Source organism: Anoplopoma fimbria, chromosome 10 (assembly GCF_027596085.1).
Source record: "Anoplopoma fimbria isolate UVic2021 breed Golden Eagle Sablefish chromosome 10, Afim_UVic_2022, whole genome shotgun sequence".
Lineage (NCBI taxonomy): Eukaryota > Metazoa > Chordata > Actinopteri > Perciformes > Anoplopomatidae > Anoplopoma > Anoplopoma fimbria.
Window position 1 is genome coordinate 24,728,662 of NC_072458.1, and position 16,707 is coordinate 24,745,368.

At 45.0% G+C, this 16,707-nt stretch overlaps 1 protein-coding gene across 1 annotated transcript in view; it reads right to left on the bottom strand.

The window, feature by feature from the left end:
* Positions 1-12,260: 12,260 nt before the first annotated feature.
* Positions 12,261-16,707, bottom strand: part of lrp12 (low density lipoprotein receptor-related protein 12) — an 11,116-nt gene continuing 6,669 nt past the window's right edge. The window contains exons 6-11 of the mRNA XM_054606346.1: positions 16,387-16,536; positions 16,064-16,285; positions 15,295-15,561; positions 13,531-13,733; positions 13,295-13,427; positions 12,261-13,194 (exon numbers count right to left, since the gene is read on the bottom strand). Of these exons, the coding sequence (XP_054462321.1) occupies positions 12,268-13,194; positions 13,295-13,427; positions 13,531-13,733; positions 15,295-15,561; positions 16,064-16,285; positions 16,387-16,536 (1,902 nt within the window). The 3' untranslated portion in view covers positions 12,261-12,267. The remainder of the gene's footprint in view (positions 13,195-13,294; positions 13,428-13,530; positions 13,734-15,294; positions 15,562-16,063; positions 16,286-16,386; positions 16,537-16,707) is intronic.

Sequence of the window (16,707 nt, forward strand, 5' to 3'; positions counted from 1 at the left end):
CTGTGAGCAGGGTTAACTTCTGAGACCCATCTGTGTCTCCAGTGTGAGGACCATGAGTCACGTTCCTCTGGGTTCTCTACTTGTTCTGGTTCAGTGTGAGGACCATGAGTCACGTTCCTCTGGGTTCTCTACTTGTTCTGGTTCAGTGTGAGGACCATGAGTCACGTTCCTCTGGGTTCTCTACTTGTTCTGGTTCAGTGTGAGGACCATGAGTCACGTTCCTCTGGGTTCTCTACTTGTTCTGGTTCAGTGTGAGGACCATGAGTCACGTTCCTCTGGGTTCTCTACTTGTTCTGGTTCAGTGTGAGGACCATGAGTCACGTTCTGGGTCCTCTACTTGTTCTGGTTCAGTGTGAGGACCATGAGTCACGTTCCTCAGGGTTCTCTACTTGTTCTGGTTCAGTGTGAGGACTTTGACTCAGGTTCAATTCAATTCAGTTTATTTTGTATAGCCCAGAATCACAAATTACAAATTTGCCTCAGAGGGCTTTAAATCTGTACACATGCGACATCCTCTGTCCTTAGACCCTCACATCCTCTGTCCTTACCCTCTGTCATTACACTCTCCTCTGTCCTGTAGACCCTCACATCCTCTGTCCTTACACCCTCACATCCTCTGTCCTTAGACCCTCACATCCTCTGTCCTTACACCCTCACATCCTCTGTCCTTACACCCTCACATCCTCTGTCCTTACACCCTCACATCCTCTGTCCTTAGACCCTCACATCCTCTGTCCTTACACCCTCACATCCTCTGTCCTTAGGACCCTCACATCCTCTGTCCTTACACCCTCACATCCTCTGTCCTTAGACCCTCACATCCTCTGTCCTTACACCCTCACATCCTCTGTCCTTAGACCCTCACATCCTCTGTCCTTACACCCTCACATCCTCTGTCCTTAGACCCTCACATCCTCTGTCCTTACACCCTCACATCCTCTGTCCTTAGACCCTCACATCCTCTGTCCTTACACCCTCACATCCTCTGTCCTTACACCCTCACATCCTCTGTCCTTTCAGTTTACCCTCACATCCTCTGTCCTTACACCCTCACATCCTCTGTCCTTACACCCTCACATCCTCTGTCCTTACACCCTCACATCCTCTGTCCTTAGACCCTCACATCCTCTGTCCTTACACCCTCACATCCTCTGTCCTTACACCCTCACATCCTCTGTCCTTACACCCTCACATCCTCTGTCCTTACACCCTCACATCCTCTGTCCTTACACCCTCACATCCTCTGTCCTTACACCCTCACATCCTCTGTCCTTACACCCTCACATCCTCTGTCCTTAGACCCTCACATCCTCTGTCCTTACACCCTCACATCCTCTGTCCTTACACCCTCACATCCTCTGTCCTTACACCCTCACATCCTCTGTCCTTAGACCCTCACATCCTCTGTCCTTAGACCCTCACATCCTCTGTCCTTAGTCCCTCACCTCCTCTGTCCTTAGACCCTCACATCCTCTGTCCTTAGACCCTCACATCCTCTGTCCTTAGATCCTTCTCCCAGGATGGACAGAAGTCAATAGATGTCATGTGTACAGAATGAACAGCATAACAGAGATACAACACATTCAATGTATATGACATAAATGATTCATATAATCACAGTAGTAAGCAGAGTAACCAAGGAAACATTAAGACTACTTTTAAAAGCAGCAATGACTATAGAAGAATTAAAATAATGATATAGGGAATAATAATAGTAATGTGACTAATAATAATAATGGAAGTAGCAGTGGGTGTCAGCCGGGTCACAGCAGGAGGCACGACTACGGTCCAGGTACCACAACGATTCATGGAAACCTGCGAGGCGAGAAAGCAAAAAGGGCTTCAGGGTGGAAGCAAAGCTAATATGCGGGTTATTAGCTTTGCCCTAACCCTAACCCACATAAAGAAGGAGGGAGAGAAGAGGAGAGAGGAGCTCAGTGTATCCTAGGTAGTCCCCCGGCTGTCTAGGCATATAGCAGCATATCTAGGGGTTGGACCAAGGCCCTAACTATAGGCCCTAACTATAGACCTGAACCAGTCCTAACTATAAACCTGAACCAGGCCTAACTATAGACCTGAACCAGTCCTAACTATAGACCTGAACCAGTCCTAACTATAGACCTGAACCAGTCCTAACTATAGACCTGAACCAGTCCTAACTATAGACCTGAACCAGTCCTAACTATAGACCTGAACCAGTCCTAACTATAGACCTGAACCAGTCCTAACTATAGACCTGAACCAGTCCTAACTATAGACCTGAACCAGTCCTAACTATAGACCTGAACCAGTCCTAACTATAAACCTGAACCAGCCCTAACTATAAGTGCTATCAGAAAGGAAGGTCTTAAGCCTGCTCTTAGTGGTGAGTGTGTCTGCCCCCCGGACTGAAACTGGAACCTGGTTCCACAGAAGAGGAGCCTGATAACTGAAGGCTCTGGCTCCCATCCTACTTTTATATACTCTAGGAACCACAAGTAACCCTGCATTGATGGAGCGCAGCTCTCTAGTTGGGTAATATGGAACTATAAGTTCCTTAAGATAAGACGGTGCCTGGCCAGTTAGAGCTTTGTAGGTGAGGAGAAGGATTTTAAATTCTATTCTTGATTTAACAGGGAGCCAGTGCAGAGAAGCTAATACTGGAGTAATATGATCTCTTTTCTTAGTTTTTGTTAGAACACGTGCTGCAGCATTCTGGACCAACTGTAAAGATTTAAGAGTCTTATTAGAGCAGCCTGATAATAAGGAGTTACAGTAATCTAGTCTAGAGGTAACAAATGCATGAACTAGTTTTTCTGCTTTGACACAGGAAGTGACTGATTTAAATGTTACGTAAATGAAAAAAGGCTGTCCTTGAGATCTGTTTTATATAAGAGTTAAAAGACAGATCCTGGTCAAAGATAACTCTGAGGTTCTTAACGGTAGTGCTGGATGCCAGAGCAATGCCATCTAGAGAAACTATATCCTTAGATAATTGAGTTCTAGTAGAATAATAGTGGAGTTGAGAGTAGAGTTTAACATTAAGAAGTTACAGGTCATCCAGGTTTTTATGTCCTTAAGACTGTTGAAGTTTAGAGAACTGGTTAGTTTCGTCTGGCTTAATTGATAGATATAACTGGGTATCTTCTGCATAACAATGAAAGTTTATTGAGTGTTTTCTGATAATATTCCCTAAAGGAAGCATATATAAGGTGAATAAACTGGTCCAAGAACAGACCCTTGTGGAACTCCGTGACTGACCTTGGTTTTCATCGAGGTTTCATTGTTTACATATACAAACTGAGATCGGTCTGATAAATACGACTTAAACCAGCTGAGTGCGGTTCCTTTAATGCCTATTAGATGCTCCAATCTCTGTAATAAGATCTGATGGTCAATGGTGTCGAATGCAGCACTAAGGTCTAACAGTACAAGTACATTACATTACATTACAGTCATTTAGCAGACGCTTTTATCCAAAGCAACTTACAGTCAGTAGCTCAAGCTTATATTACATATCATTACATACCATTACATATCATTACATATCATTACATATCATTCACACACTGATGACAGGCTACCATGCAAGGTGCCAGCTGCCCATCAGACTCTAACTAACATTCATACATCATCCAGTCCACACCGATGGAAAGCCTTCGGGAGCAACTTGGGGTTAAGTGTCTTGCCCAAGGACACATCGACTGCCGAAGCCGTGTATCGAACCACCGACCCTCTGAATGGAGAACGACCCTGCTCTCCACTATGCCACAGCCTCCCAGAAGTACAGAGACAAGTCCTTTGTCTGAAGCTATTAGAAGGTCATTGGTAGTTTTCACCAGTGCCGTCTCTGTGCTATGATTCACTCTAAATCCTGACTGAAAATCCTCAAATAAACTATTGTTATGCATAAAGTCACACAGCTGATTAGTGACTGCTTTCTGGAGGATCTTAGAGAGGAACGGAAGGTTAGATAAAGGTCTATAGTTAGATATAGGTCTATAGTTAGATATAGTCTATAGTCTATAGTTAGATATAGTCTATAGTCTATAGTTAGATATAGGTCTATAGTTAGATATAGGTCTATAGTTAGATTAGATATAGTTAGATATAGGTCTATAGTTAGTCTATAGTTATAGTTAGATATAGTCTATAGTTAGATATAGGTCTATAGTTAGATATAGTCTATAGTTAGATATAGTCTATAGTTAGATATAGGTCTATAGTTAGATTAGATATAGTCTATAGTTAGATATAGTCTATAGTTAGATATAGGTCTATAGTATAGTCTATAGTTAGATATAGAGATATAGGTCTAAGGTTAGATATAGTCTATAGTTAGATATAGTCTATAGTTAGATATAGACTAAAGTTAGATATAGTCCTCTGTTATATGGAGACAGTTAGATATAGTGGAGTAAGTCCTCTGTTATATGGAGACAGACTAAAGTTAGAGTAGGAGTCCTCTGTTATGGAGACATGGTAATGAATTAAACGCTGATGGAATCGCTTCTTTAAATTTAGCTACAGCATCATCAGATAGACATCTAGTGGAGAAACTTTTTAGCTACAGCATTATCAGATAGACCTAATGGCGTACACTCTGGTAGTAAAAATTCAAAAGTTATTAGATAATGTTCTGATAAAAGAGAGTTCTGTTGAGAGACAATTACATTTTCTATTTCAATACCATAAACCAGAACAAGGTGGAGGGTTAAAACAGTGAGTGGGTTTATGTACACACTGACAGAAGCCAATAGAATCTAATAATGAACTAAACGCAGTACTAAGGCTATCATTATACACATCCACATGAATATTAAAATCACCTACAATAATAACTTTATCTGTTTTCAGGACTAAACTTGATAAGAACTCTGAGAATTCAGATATGAATTCAGAATACGGACCTGGTGCGCGGTACACTATAACAAAGAGAACTGACTTCAATGCTTTCCCGCTCGGGTTTGAAAGACTAAGAACAAGGCTTTCAAATGAGTTGTAATTTAATTTAGGTTTAGGGTTTATTAATAGGCTTGAGTCAAAGATAGCTGCTACTCCACCTCCTCGGCCTGTGCCTCCAGGAATATGAGTATTAATATGACTTGGAGGAGTTGATTCATTAAGGCTAACGTACTCTTCATGACACAGCCAGGTTTCAGTAAGACAGAATAAATCAATATGATTATCTGATATTAAATCATTTACTAGTACACCCTGAGATGACAGAGATCTAATATTTAAGAGTCCACATTTAACTGTCCTGTTTTGATGCACTGTTGCATCGGTTGCCTTAACTTTTATTAAGTTATTTTGTATAACTCCTCTTCTGTTGACTTTAAATAATTGAAGTGGCCGTGGGGCAGACACAGTCTCTATAGGGTTTTGGGTGGGTAACTGGGTGGTAACTGGGTGGGTAACTGGGTGGGTAACTGGGTGGTAACTGGGTGGGTTACTGGGTGGGTAACTGGGTGGTAACTGGGTGGGTTACTGGGCGGGTAACTGCTCCAAAGGAAGCGCAGAGAAGTGTGAAAGACTGCGACTCTGCTTCTGCTTCCTGGTCTGAACTCTGGGTCATGGATTAGGTCCACTAATGAACTGGGTCAGATTTCTAGAGATGAGATCCGCTCCATCCAAAGTAGGATGGATGCCGTCTCTCCTCATCAGACCAGGCTTTCCCCAGAAAGTATGCCAATCGTCTACGAAGCCCACATTGTTTGCAGGACACTACCTCGACAGCCAGCGGAATGATGACGTGATGACTATACATCTCATCATTGATCAGGAATCTCATCATTGATCAGGTTATACATCTCATCATTGATCAGGTTATACATCTCATCATTGATCAGGTTATACATCTCATCATTGATCAGGTTATACATCTCATCATTGATCAGGTTATACATCTCATCATTGATCAGGTTATACATCATCATTGATCAGGTTATACATCTCATCATTGATCAGGTTATACATCTCATCATTGATCAGGTTATACATCTCATCATTGATCAGGTTATATCATTGATCATTATACATTGATCAGGTTATACATCTCATCATTGATCAGATTAGGGAGAGGGCCAGAGAACACTACGGAGTCCGACATTGTCTTTGCGTATGAACACACCGATTCCACGTTAACTTTAGTGACCTCCGAGCGACGTAATCGGGTGTCATTACCGCCGACGTGAATAACAATCGTACTGTATTTACGTTTAGCCTGAGCCAGCAGTTTTACATGGGATTCTATGTCGTAATAAACTACACTTATCACATGAACCCTTATCAGACAGGGAGGCAGAGGAATAGCTAGACATGAGACACACTGAGCAGGAGAGAGAGAAGGAGAGAGAGGAGAGAGGGAAGGAGAGAGCAGGAGAGAGGGAAGGAGAGAGAGAGGAGAGAGGGAAGGAGAGAGAACCATCGCTAGCTGCTAAGCTAAATGAGGCTAGCTAACGTTAGCAGAATCAAGATAAGATAAGATAATCCTTTATTAGTCCCGCAGCGGGGAAATTTGCAATTTGAACGACGTGTAAAGAGTTAAGATGAGTTAAGATGAGTTAAGAAGAGTTAAGATGAGTTAAGAAGAGTTAAGAAGAGTTAAGAAGAGTTAAGATGAGTTAAGATGAGTTAAGAAGAGTTAAGATGAGTTAAGAAGAGTTAAGATGAGTTAAGAAGAGTTAAGATGAGTTAAGATGAGTTAAGAAGAGTTAAGATGAGTTAAGAAGAGTTAAGATGAGAGTTAAGAAGAGTTAAGATGAGTTAAGAAGAGTTAAGAAGAGTTAAGATGAGTTAAGAAGAGTTAAGATGAGTTAAGAAGAGTTAAGATGAGTTAAGATGAGTTGAGATGTGAGCTATGAGTGTTGAATGTTTAAATGTAAAGCAGGTAATGAGCCGCTATAATAAAGAATATCACACAACTGACTAGTTTTCACTGGATCTGCGAAAAGTACGCTATCAAAGATACGCTGAGAACAGGAAGTGATGCAACACGCTTATCATAGCACGTCAGCTAACGTCAGTTCCTCGTTTGGGTTCCCTACTTGTTCTGGTTAAGTGTGAGGGCTTTGAGTCAGGTTCCTCTGGGTTCCCTACTTGTTGTGGTTCTGTGTGAGGGCTTTGAGTCAGGTTCCTCTGGGTTCCCTATTTGTTGTGGTTCTGTGTGAGGGCTTTGAGTCAGGTTCCTCTGGGTTCCCTACTTGTTGTGGTTCTGTGAGGGCTTTGAGTCAGGTTCCTCTGGGTTCCCTACTTGTTGTGGTTCTGTGTGAGGGCTTTGAGTCAGGTTCCTCTGGGTTCCCTACTTGTTGTGGTTCTGTGAGGGCTGTGAGGGTTCCCTACTTGTTGTGGTTCTGTGAGGGCTTTGAGTCAGGTTCCTCTGGGTTCCCTACTTGTTGTGGTTCTGTGAGGGCTTTGAGTCAGGTTTCTCTGGGTTCCCTACTTGTTGTGGTTCTGTGTGAGGACTGAGTCAGGTTCCTCTGGGTTCCCTACTTGTTGTGGTTCTGTGAGGGCTTTGAGTCAGGTTCCTCTGGGTTCCCTACTTGTTGTGGTTCTGTGTGAGGGCTTTGAGTCAGGTTCCTCTGGGTTCCCTACTTGTTGTGGTTCTGTGAGGGCTTTGAGTCAGGTTCCTCTGGGTTCCCTACTTGTTGTGGTTCTGTGTGGTGAGGACTGAGTCAGGTTCCTCTGGGTTGCCTACTTGTTGTGGTTCTGTGTGAGGGCTTTGAGTCAGGTTCCTCTGGGTTCCCTACTTGTTGTGGTTCTGTGTGAGGACTGAGTCAGGTTCCTCTGGGTTCCCTACTTGTTGTGGTTCTGTGTGAGGGCTTTGAGTCAGGTTCCTCTGGGTTCCCTACTTGTTGTGGTTCTGTGTGAGGGCTTTGAGTCAGGTTCCTCTGGGTTGCCTACTTGTTGTGGTTCTGTGAGGGCTTTGAGTCAGGTTCCTCTGGGTTCCCTACTTGTTGTGGTTCTGTGTGAGGACTGAGTCAGGTTCCTCTGGGTTCCCTACTTGTTGTGGTTCTGTGAGGGCTTTGAGTCAGGTTCCTCTGGGTTCCCTACTTGTTGTGGTTCTGTGTGAGGGCTTTGAGTCAGGTTTCTCTGGGTTCCCTACTTGTTGTGGTTCTGTGAGGGCTGTGAGGGTTCCCTACTTGTTGTGGTTCTGTGAGTTGTGGTTCTGTTTTGAGTCAGGTTCCTCTGGGTTCCCTACTTGTTGTGGTTCTGTGTGAGGGTTCTTTGAGTCTGAGGTTCCTCTGGGTTCCCTACTTGTTGTGGTTCTGTGTGAGGACTGAGTCAGGTTCCTCTGGGTTCCCTACTTGTTGTGGTTCTGTGTGAGGGCTTTGAGTCAGGTTCCTCTGGGTTGCCTACTTGTTGTGGTTCTGTGTGAGGGCTTTGAGTCAGGTTCCTCTGGGTTCCCTACTTGTTGTGGTTCTGTGTGAGGGCTTTGAGTCAGGTTCCTCTGGGTTCCCTACTTGTTGTGGTTCTGTGAGGGCTTTGAGTCAGGTTCCTCTGGGTTCCCTACTTGTTGTGGTTCTGTGAGGGCTTTGAGTCAGGTTCCTCTGGGTTCCCTACTTGTTGTGGTTCTGTGTGGTGAGGACTGAGTCAGGTTCCTCTGGGTTGCCTACTTGTTGTGGTTCTGTGTGAGGACTGAGTCAGGTTCCTCTGGGTTCCCTACTTGTTGTGGTTCTGTGTGAGGGCTTTGAGTCAGGTTCCTCTGGGTTCCCTACTTGTTGTGGTTCTGTGTGAGGGCTTTGAGTCAGGTTCCTCTGGGTTCCCTACTTGTTGTGGTTCTGTGTGAGGGCTTTGAGTCAGGTTCCTCTGGGTTCCCTACTTGTTGTGGTTCTGTGTGAGGGCTTTGAGTCAGGTTCCTCTGGGTTCCCTACTTGTTGTGGTTCTGTGTGAGGGCTTTGAGTCAGGTTCCTCTGGGTTGCCTACTTGTTGTGGTTCTGTGAGGGCTTTGAGTCAGGTTCCTCTGGGTTCCCTACTTGTTGTGGTTCTCCATGTTGGTGAGAATAGTTAAAATCAGAGACAGATGAAATGTGAACCTTTAATCTTTAGTTAAACAGTTTTAACTTTACAGACACAAAGAAAAACACCAAACAACTTGAGTCATGCAGATCAGGAACATCTTCACACCAAAATGACCGTTCTCATGGTTCTGCTCGAGTTCTTCTTCCCGTTTGTCTCATCCTCCAATCAGAAGACGAGGAAACGTCAACGCCTTTGATCCACATGTAATCCGATTACTCTCCGTTACTCTGATGACGTTAGTGTTCCTCCAGGTTCTGAAGCGCTGCTGAACTGAACTTCCTCATAAAACATGGTTCTTTGTTTTAATTATAATTGTGCTGTTATCCCCATTTTTAACAAACGGTGATCTCTTTTCCTGTAACTGCAGGAGAACATCTTAATTACGTAAAGCAGCTCCATGTTACTCCTTAGAACTCAAAAGTTCTCCACTAGAACTCCTTAGAACCCAAACGTCTTCACTAAACTCTTTGGAACCCAAACGTCTTCACTAAACTCTTTGGAACCCAAACGTCTTCACTAAACTCTTTGGAACCCACACGTCTTCACTAAACTCTTTAGAACCCAAACGTCTTCACTAAACTCTTTAGAACCCAAACGTCTTCACTAAACTCTTTGGAACCCAAACGTCTTCACTAAACTCTTTAGAACCCAAACGTCTTCACTAAACTCTTTAGAACCCAAACGTCTTCACTAAACTCTTTAGAACTGGAGCAGAGCGACTCCTGCCGTTTGTTCTCGTGGAGTTATGCTCCTCTCTGGTTTATGTTCTTCATGCCACAAATGTTCTCCACTAGAACTCCAGGAAACTGAGTGACAGTCACTTTGGGGTGAAGTATTCCTTTAACACAACAATAACAATAATAACCATCATCATACTAATCATAATAAATATACACAAACAACCAGGTCAGCTGACTTCAGAGTACCAAAACTAAAGAAGGGCCTCAATACAGACGGTGTGAATGGCTTCAGTCTGAGGAGGAGATAGAGGAGGAGGAAGAGGAAGAGGAGAAAGAGGAAGAGGAGAAAGAGGAAGAGAAGGAGAAAGAGGAGGAGAAAGAGGAAGAGGAGAAAGAGGAAGAGGAGAAAGAAAGAGAAAGAGGAGAAAGAGAAAGAGGAAGAGAGGAAGAGAAGGAGAAAGAGGAGGAGAAAGAGGAGAAAGAGGAGAAAGAGGAAGAGGAGGAGAAAGAGGAAGAGGAGGGAAAGAGGAAGAGAAAGAGGAGAAAGAAGAGGAGGAAGAGGAAGAGAAAGAGGAGGAGAAAGAGGAAGAGGAGGAGAAAGAGGAGGAGAAAGAGGAAGAGGAGAAAGAGTAAGAGGAGAAAGAAAGAGAAAGAGGAGAAAGAGAAGAAAGAGGAAGAGAAGGAGAAAGAGGAGGAGAAAGAAGAGGAGAAAGAGGAAGAGGAGGAGAAAGAGGAAGAGGAGGGAAAGAGGAGAAAGAGGAAGAGAAAGAGGAGAAAGAGGAGGAGAAAGAGGAGAAAGAAGAGGAGAAAGAGGAAGAGGAGGAGAAAGAGGAGAAAGAGGAGGAGAAAGAGGAAGAGGAGGAGAAAGAGGAGGAGAAAGAGGAAGAGAAAGAGGAGAAAGAGGAGGAGAAAGAAGAGGAGGAAGAGGAGGAGAAAGAGGAGAAAGAGGAAGAGGAGGGAAAGAGGAGGAGAAGAGGAGAAAGAAAGAGGAGAAAGAGGAAGAGGAGGAAGAGGAGGAGAAAGAGGAAGAGGAGGAGAAAGAGGAGGAAGAGGAAGAAGAGGAGAAAGAGGAAGAGGAGGAGTTTGATGTCACAAAACCAGAATTTAAATATCCATAACCCAGAACTTAGATGTCAGTTTTCATGAGACCTTCTGGTTCTGTTGGTCTGGTTCTGAACCCTCAAAAGTGGTTCTCGAGGCCTGGTCCTCTAACTCAAACCATTAGATGGAACTGTTCTGGTTCAGGTTCTCCTGAGTCATTTATGTTGACTATGAAGTGTAAACGTGACTCCTGACTTTTGACCTTTCAAAACTAGATCGTTCTCTTTCCAGAAGTTTCCAGATCCAGAACAATCCTTTGTACAGGCAGACACAGAAGGTTCTGTTTCCAGACCAATCCAGATCAAGAACGTTGTCTTTCCAGATGGATCCAGAAGTTCCCTTTGTGTAGACCCTACAGAACCCCGGTGGAACAGGCTTTATTGTCTTTACAGTTCAACTAGCCGGAGATCTTTGCCTCCATTGGTCACATGACCCTCAACCTTCCCTTAGTTCTGTTTATCAGCACAAAGGGGGAACATTTAAACTGTTGCACCAACAGGTTCCTGAACCAGATCATTTTAATCTAAATGTTCTCATCAGTTTGTTCTGTCAGGACACAATTTACAGTCGTACCGATGAGCAGGAAGTGCGCCTGCAGCGACAAGGAGAGCGTTTTAGCGGACGGATGGAGCGAGGTAACAACGGGGAGAGATTTCATCGCTGTACCAACATGAGAACCAATCAGTGACATCTCTCCTCTCGGTCTCTGATTGGTCCATTCATCTCTGACATCACAGAGCTAACCCTGAATCAAACTAACATGCTAACAGGTGTAGTTGTAGTCCAGTCAAAGTGTAAGCTAGCTGTAGTCATGTTGAAGAGTTAGCATGCTGCTAGCTGTAGTCCAGTGTGAGCTGTTAGCTTGTGCAGTCCGAGGTGTTTGGTCCGGGCTGTAAAAGCTGTAGTGAAGTCTTATGATAAATCACGCTGCCATTTTATCTCTATTTATTTATCTCCGCCCAATCAAACACTAGTATTTGGCAGTGCTGTTTTATTTAAGACACACTGACTGTTACAAACTGACCATTAAGCTTTGTATCGGGCCGTAGCTCCTCCCTCCCAGTCAGAATAATTAACCTTCGTTACACAACAAAAGCCAGCACGTTGTTACTTCCTACAATATCTGAAATATCGCCAGAGAATATTCTGCATTTGTTTCGTTGTTTCATTTTTGTTCCCAGTGTGAAAGTCAGTTAGCCTGTTAGCATGTTAGCAGAGCAGAATGTTAGCTAACTGTAGGTGTTGTATCAGGGTAGTATGTGTAGTATCAGCCTGTCAGTTAGCTTGTTAGCCTGTTAGCAGAGCAACATGTTAGCTAACTGTAGGTGTTGTATCAGGGTAGTGTGTGTAGCATCAGCCTGTAATTCAGCATGTTAGCTACCTGTAGGTGTTGTATCAGGGTAGTGTGTGTAGTATCAGCCTGTCAGTTAGCTTGTTAGCCTGTTAGCAGAGCAACATCTTAGCTAACTGTAGTATTAGCTTGTTAGCAGAGCAGCAGCAGCTCGTCGTCGCTGCTCTCCGTCTTGCCCGTGGCCTCCAGACATGCGTCGGGGATCTGAGCCGTGTGAACCATCCCACAGTGTTCACAGGGGCCGTCCCGCCCTCCTCGACAACCGTTTCCGCGGTAATGGCGGCGGGCATGGCCTGTGGTAGAGGAGGGGTACGGTTCCAGCAGCGGCTGTCGGATGTCGCTGATCAGTGAAGAGGCGGAGTCGGAGTCGGAGACGGGGATCAGGAGCTCCACGTCTTCTTCTTCTTCTCCGTTTCCTCGCTGCTCTGCGGCTTCGGCCTCACTTCTTCCTGTCTCCAGCTGGCGAAGTGGACTGTGATTGGTCCAGGTTTGGTCCTGCCGGTTCTGGCTGGTTCTGGTCAGGTTTCTGGCGAGGCGGTGCAAGTTCTGTGCCAGTCGCTGCAGGGCAGAGGTGGGCGGAGCCCCGAGCTCAGAGGCGTCGCTGTGACATTCAGGATCTGGACCAGGAGTTACCACGGTGACGGGGCTGGATGGGGGCGGGGCCTCTCTAAGCCTCTCATGGCCGCGCCCACAGGTGGGCGTCGGGGTCACGGAGGTAGTCACGAATACCACAGCCTCCACAGCGGTTGAGGGCGGGGTCTTTTGGGGGAGGGGGGCGACGGGCCCGCCCACTGCGCCCAGGCCTCTCTCCCTCCCCCGCTCGCCCTCCGTGTCCGTGTCGTCCGAGTCCGGAGACAGCAGGTCAGAACCTGAACTCCCTGTGCCGGCGGCGTCCTCCAGGTCAGCCGAGACCAGAGCCAAAGAACCGGACCGCCGCGACCGTGAGAAGGTGAATAGACGACGCCACAGGTTGCTATGGCGACCAGAGGAAGGGAGCCTCAGGGAGGTGAAGCCGAGCTGAGAGCGGACAGCCAGACGGAGGTTTTCCAGGACGGACGCCTGAGGAGAGGGAGTAGAAAACACAAGCGTTTATACGTCTGAAGCGGCGAGCATCAGCTCTCTGATTGGACAGACACGGTTCTGATTCAGGTTTCTGTACCTGGCTCCCAGAGCACACTGGGAAATCCTCCACAGGTGGGATGAGTCCCTGTGCGATCAGCTGACCATAAGAGGGCGGGGCTTCCCTCCGAAGCAGCTCAGCTTCCACTCTGGACAGCTGCGTCTCAAATGACCTGCAACGGCCAATCACACAGCTCGAATCACACGGTTCACATCGCCAAATCACAGACCTCGATTCAGAGAAGCAGGAACCAATCAGAGTGGTGTCAGTCTCACCTGCGTTCAAACATGCGCAGCGAGTAGAGCTTGCAGGTGCAGCCGAGGGCGATGACCAACAGGAGTCCACAGATGAGGCTGCCGATGACGGCGGCGGTGATGACTCTGGTGGGAACGATGACGGGGCAGCTCTCCTCATCGCTGCCGTCGCCGCAGTCGTCCTGAGCGTCGCACACCCACGACTCAAACACACAGCGGTTATTCTGCAGGAAGGTCAGAGGTCACAGAGGTTACTCTCCATGGTCTCCTTTAATTGGTTTCAGGAACGACTAGAAGTGTTTTGGGAATTTAAGTTTGTTCTGTTCTTTTTCTCCGTACATTAATATGTATCTATATGTAGTTAGTCCGTACATTAATATGTATCTATATGTAGTTAGTCCGTACATTAATATGTATCTATATGTAGTTAGTCCGTACATTAATATGTATCTATATGTAGTTAGTCCGTACATTAATATGTATCTATATGTAGTTAGTCCGTACATTAATATGTATCTATATGTAGTTAGTCCGTACATTAATATGTATCTATATGTAGTTAGTCCGTACATTAATATGTATCTATATGTAGTTAGTCCGTACATTAATATGTATCTATATATAGTTAGTCCGTACATTAATATGTATCTATATATAGTTAGTCCGTACATTAATATGTATCTATATATAGTTAGTCCGTACATTAATATGTATCTATATATAGTTAGTTAATATGTATCTATTAATTATGTATTAATATGTATCTATATATAGTTAGTCCGTACATTAATATGTATCTATATGTAGTTAGTCCGTACATTAATATGTATCTATATATAGTTAGTATTTAGTCCGTTTGTATTAGTCAAATATGTATCTATATGTAGTTAGTCCGTACATTAATATGTATCTATATATAGTTAGTCCGTACATTAATATGTATCTATATATAGTTAGTCCGTACATTAATATGTATCTATATGTATAGTTAGTATATTAATATGTATCTATATATAGTTAGTCCGTACATTAATATGTATCTATATATAGTTAGTCCGTACATTAATATGTATCTATATATAGTTAGTCCGTACATTAATATGTATATATGTATAGTTAGTATATTAATATGTATGTGTATTAGTCCGTATATAAATCCTCTGACACATTCATCCCCTAAACCTTAAGTCCGCCAACATGCTGCTCTATGCTCTGCATGTTAGGAAGCACATACCTGTGTGAGCAGCTTTTCTCTGTGATGAACAAACCCACACAGGAGTCGTCTCACTGATGCACACCTTCACTCCATCTGGAGGGTTTCCACAGCACAGAACCTAACCCCAAACATGAATGAACCGGAAGCCAAGAAGAGATGCCAAACATCTGGCTCTGGCAATGTACCCAAAACCCTTTTTATCCTGTTCAATACATGTTGACCCCGTTTGGCCCTCGACGTTGTCCCCGTTTTGAATTTTGGCCCTCTCGGCAATTGAGTTTGACACAACCCGTCTCAAACCCATAGAGTCTATGGGTCAGTCTGCTGGTCAATCTAGAACCCATAGTCTATGGGTCAGTCTGCTGGTCAATCTAGAACCCATAGAGTCTATGGGTCAGTGTGTTGGTCAATCTAGAACCCATAGAGTCTATGGGTCAGTGTGCTGGTCAATCTAGAACCCATAGAGTCTATGGGTCAGTGTGTTGGTCAATCTAGAACCCATAGAGTCTATGGGTCAGTGTGCTGGTCAATCTAGAACCCATAGAGTCTATGGGTCAGTCTGTCAGTACCTTGCAGTGGAAGTTTCCGGGTTGGCAGAAGAAGCAGTTCTTCTCATCAGAACCATTGGGGCAGCGGTTCTGATAATTGCAGCGGTCTGATCGTGGGTAACAGGCTCCGTTTCTGGAACAGGGGAACTCGTCGTCCTGACACGAGGAACAGTTCAGCTCATCACGACCGTTGGGACAATGCCAGTACCCGTCACAGCGCTGCTGCTCAGTGTAACAGCCCCAGTTACCCCCACAGGGAACCTCCCAGGGCAGGCAGAACCCATCCACCTTTAGAACCAAGAGAAAGACACATAGGAACAAGTTAAACAGAACCCGTCTAACTCACTAACTACATGAAGAAACATAACACAGGAACAAGAGAACCCGTCACTAACTACATGAAGAAACATAACACAGGAACAAGAGAACCCGTCTTCCTCACTGACTACATAAACAAACATCACACAGGAACAAGAGAACCCGTCTTCCTCACTGACTACATAAACAAACATCACACAGGAACAAGAGAACCCGTCTTCCTCACTGACTACATAAACAAACATCACACAGGAACAAGAGAACCCGTCTTCCTCACTGACTACATAAACAAACATCACACAGGAACAAGAGAACCCGTCTTCCTCACTGACTACATAAACAAACATCACACAGGAACAAGAGAACCCGTCTTCCTCACTGACTACATAAACAAACATCACACAGGAACAAGAGAACCCGTCTTCCTCACTGACTACATAAACAAACATCCCGACGGTTGAATCAAACTCACCTGGTAGGTCACGTTGAACCCTCTGGCAGCGTTGATCTTGTCGGCGTAGAAGTGAATCCGGAGCTGACCGGACGATGAAACCACTGCGACGGGTGCCCTGGAGTCGAAGGCGGTCAGCACCCTGAGTAGACGGCGAGGGTTCTCCTCTAAGCCGTCGTAGACCTTCACATAGTCGCCGTAACCCGTCCCATCGAGTTTAAAGTCAGTAAACCTCAGGATGACCTGGAGGAGAACGAAGATCAAGACGTTAGCTTAACCTCTTCGGGAAACCAGGGAGGAGATAGTTCTCTGTCGGGTGGGGGAGGTCAGAGGTCAGAGGTTACCTTCCTGTGGTCTCCGGTGTCGATCAGCCAAGTGCAGTTACTCCCTGGAGGGTAAAAGTCGGGGTAGTTTGGAGAGCTGAAGGAGCCGTAGAAGTTCCTCAACCATTCTCCACAAGTGGGAACGTCACAGTCGATCTCATCCCCGAGGTCCTGGATCAAAACAAACATCTTAAATTCCATCAAATGTTTAAAACAAATTTTTGTTGTGAGCCGAGTCCAACCATCAAGCCGGCTCAGCCCCCCCCCCCCCACGAAGCTTCTGTCAGGCTGCTTAAAGGAGTTTCTGGATGATTGTTGAACCTCAGATTCAGGAGGATTATT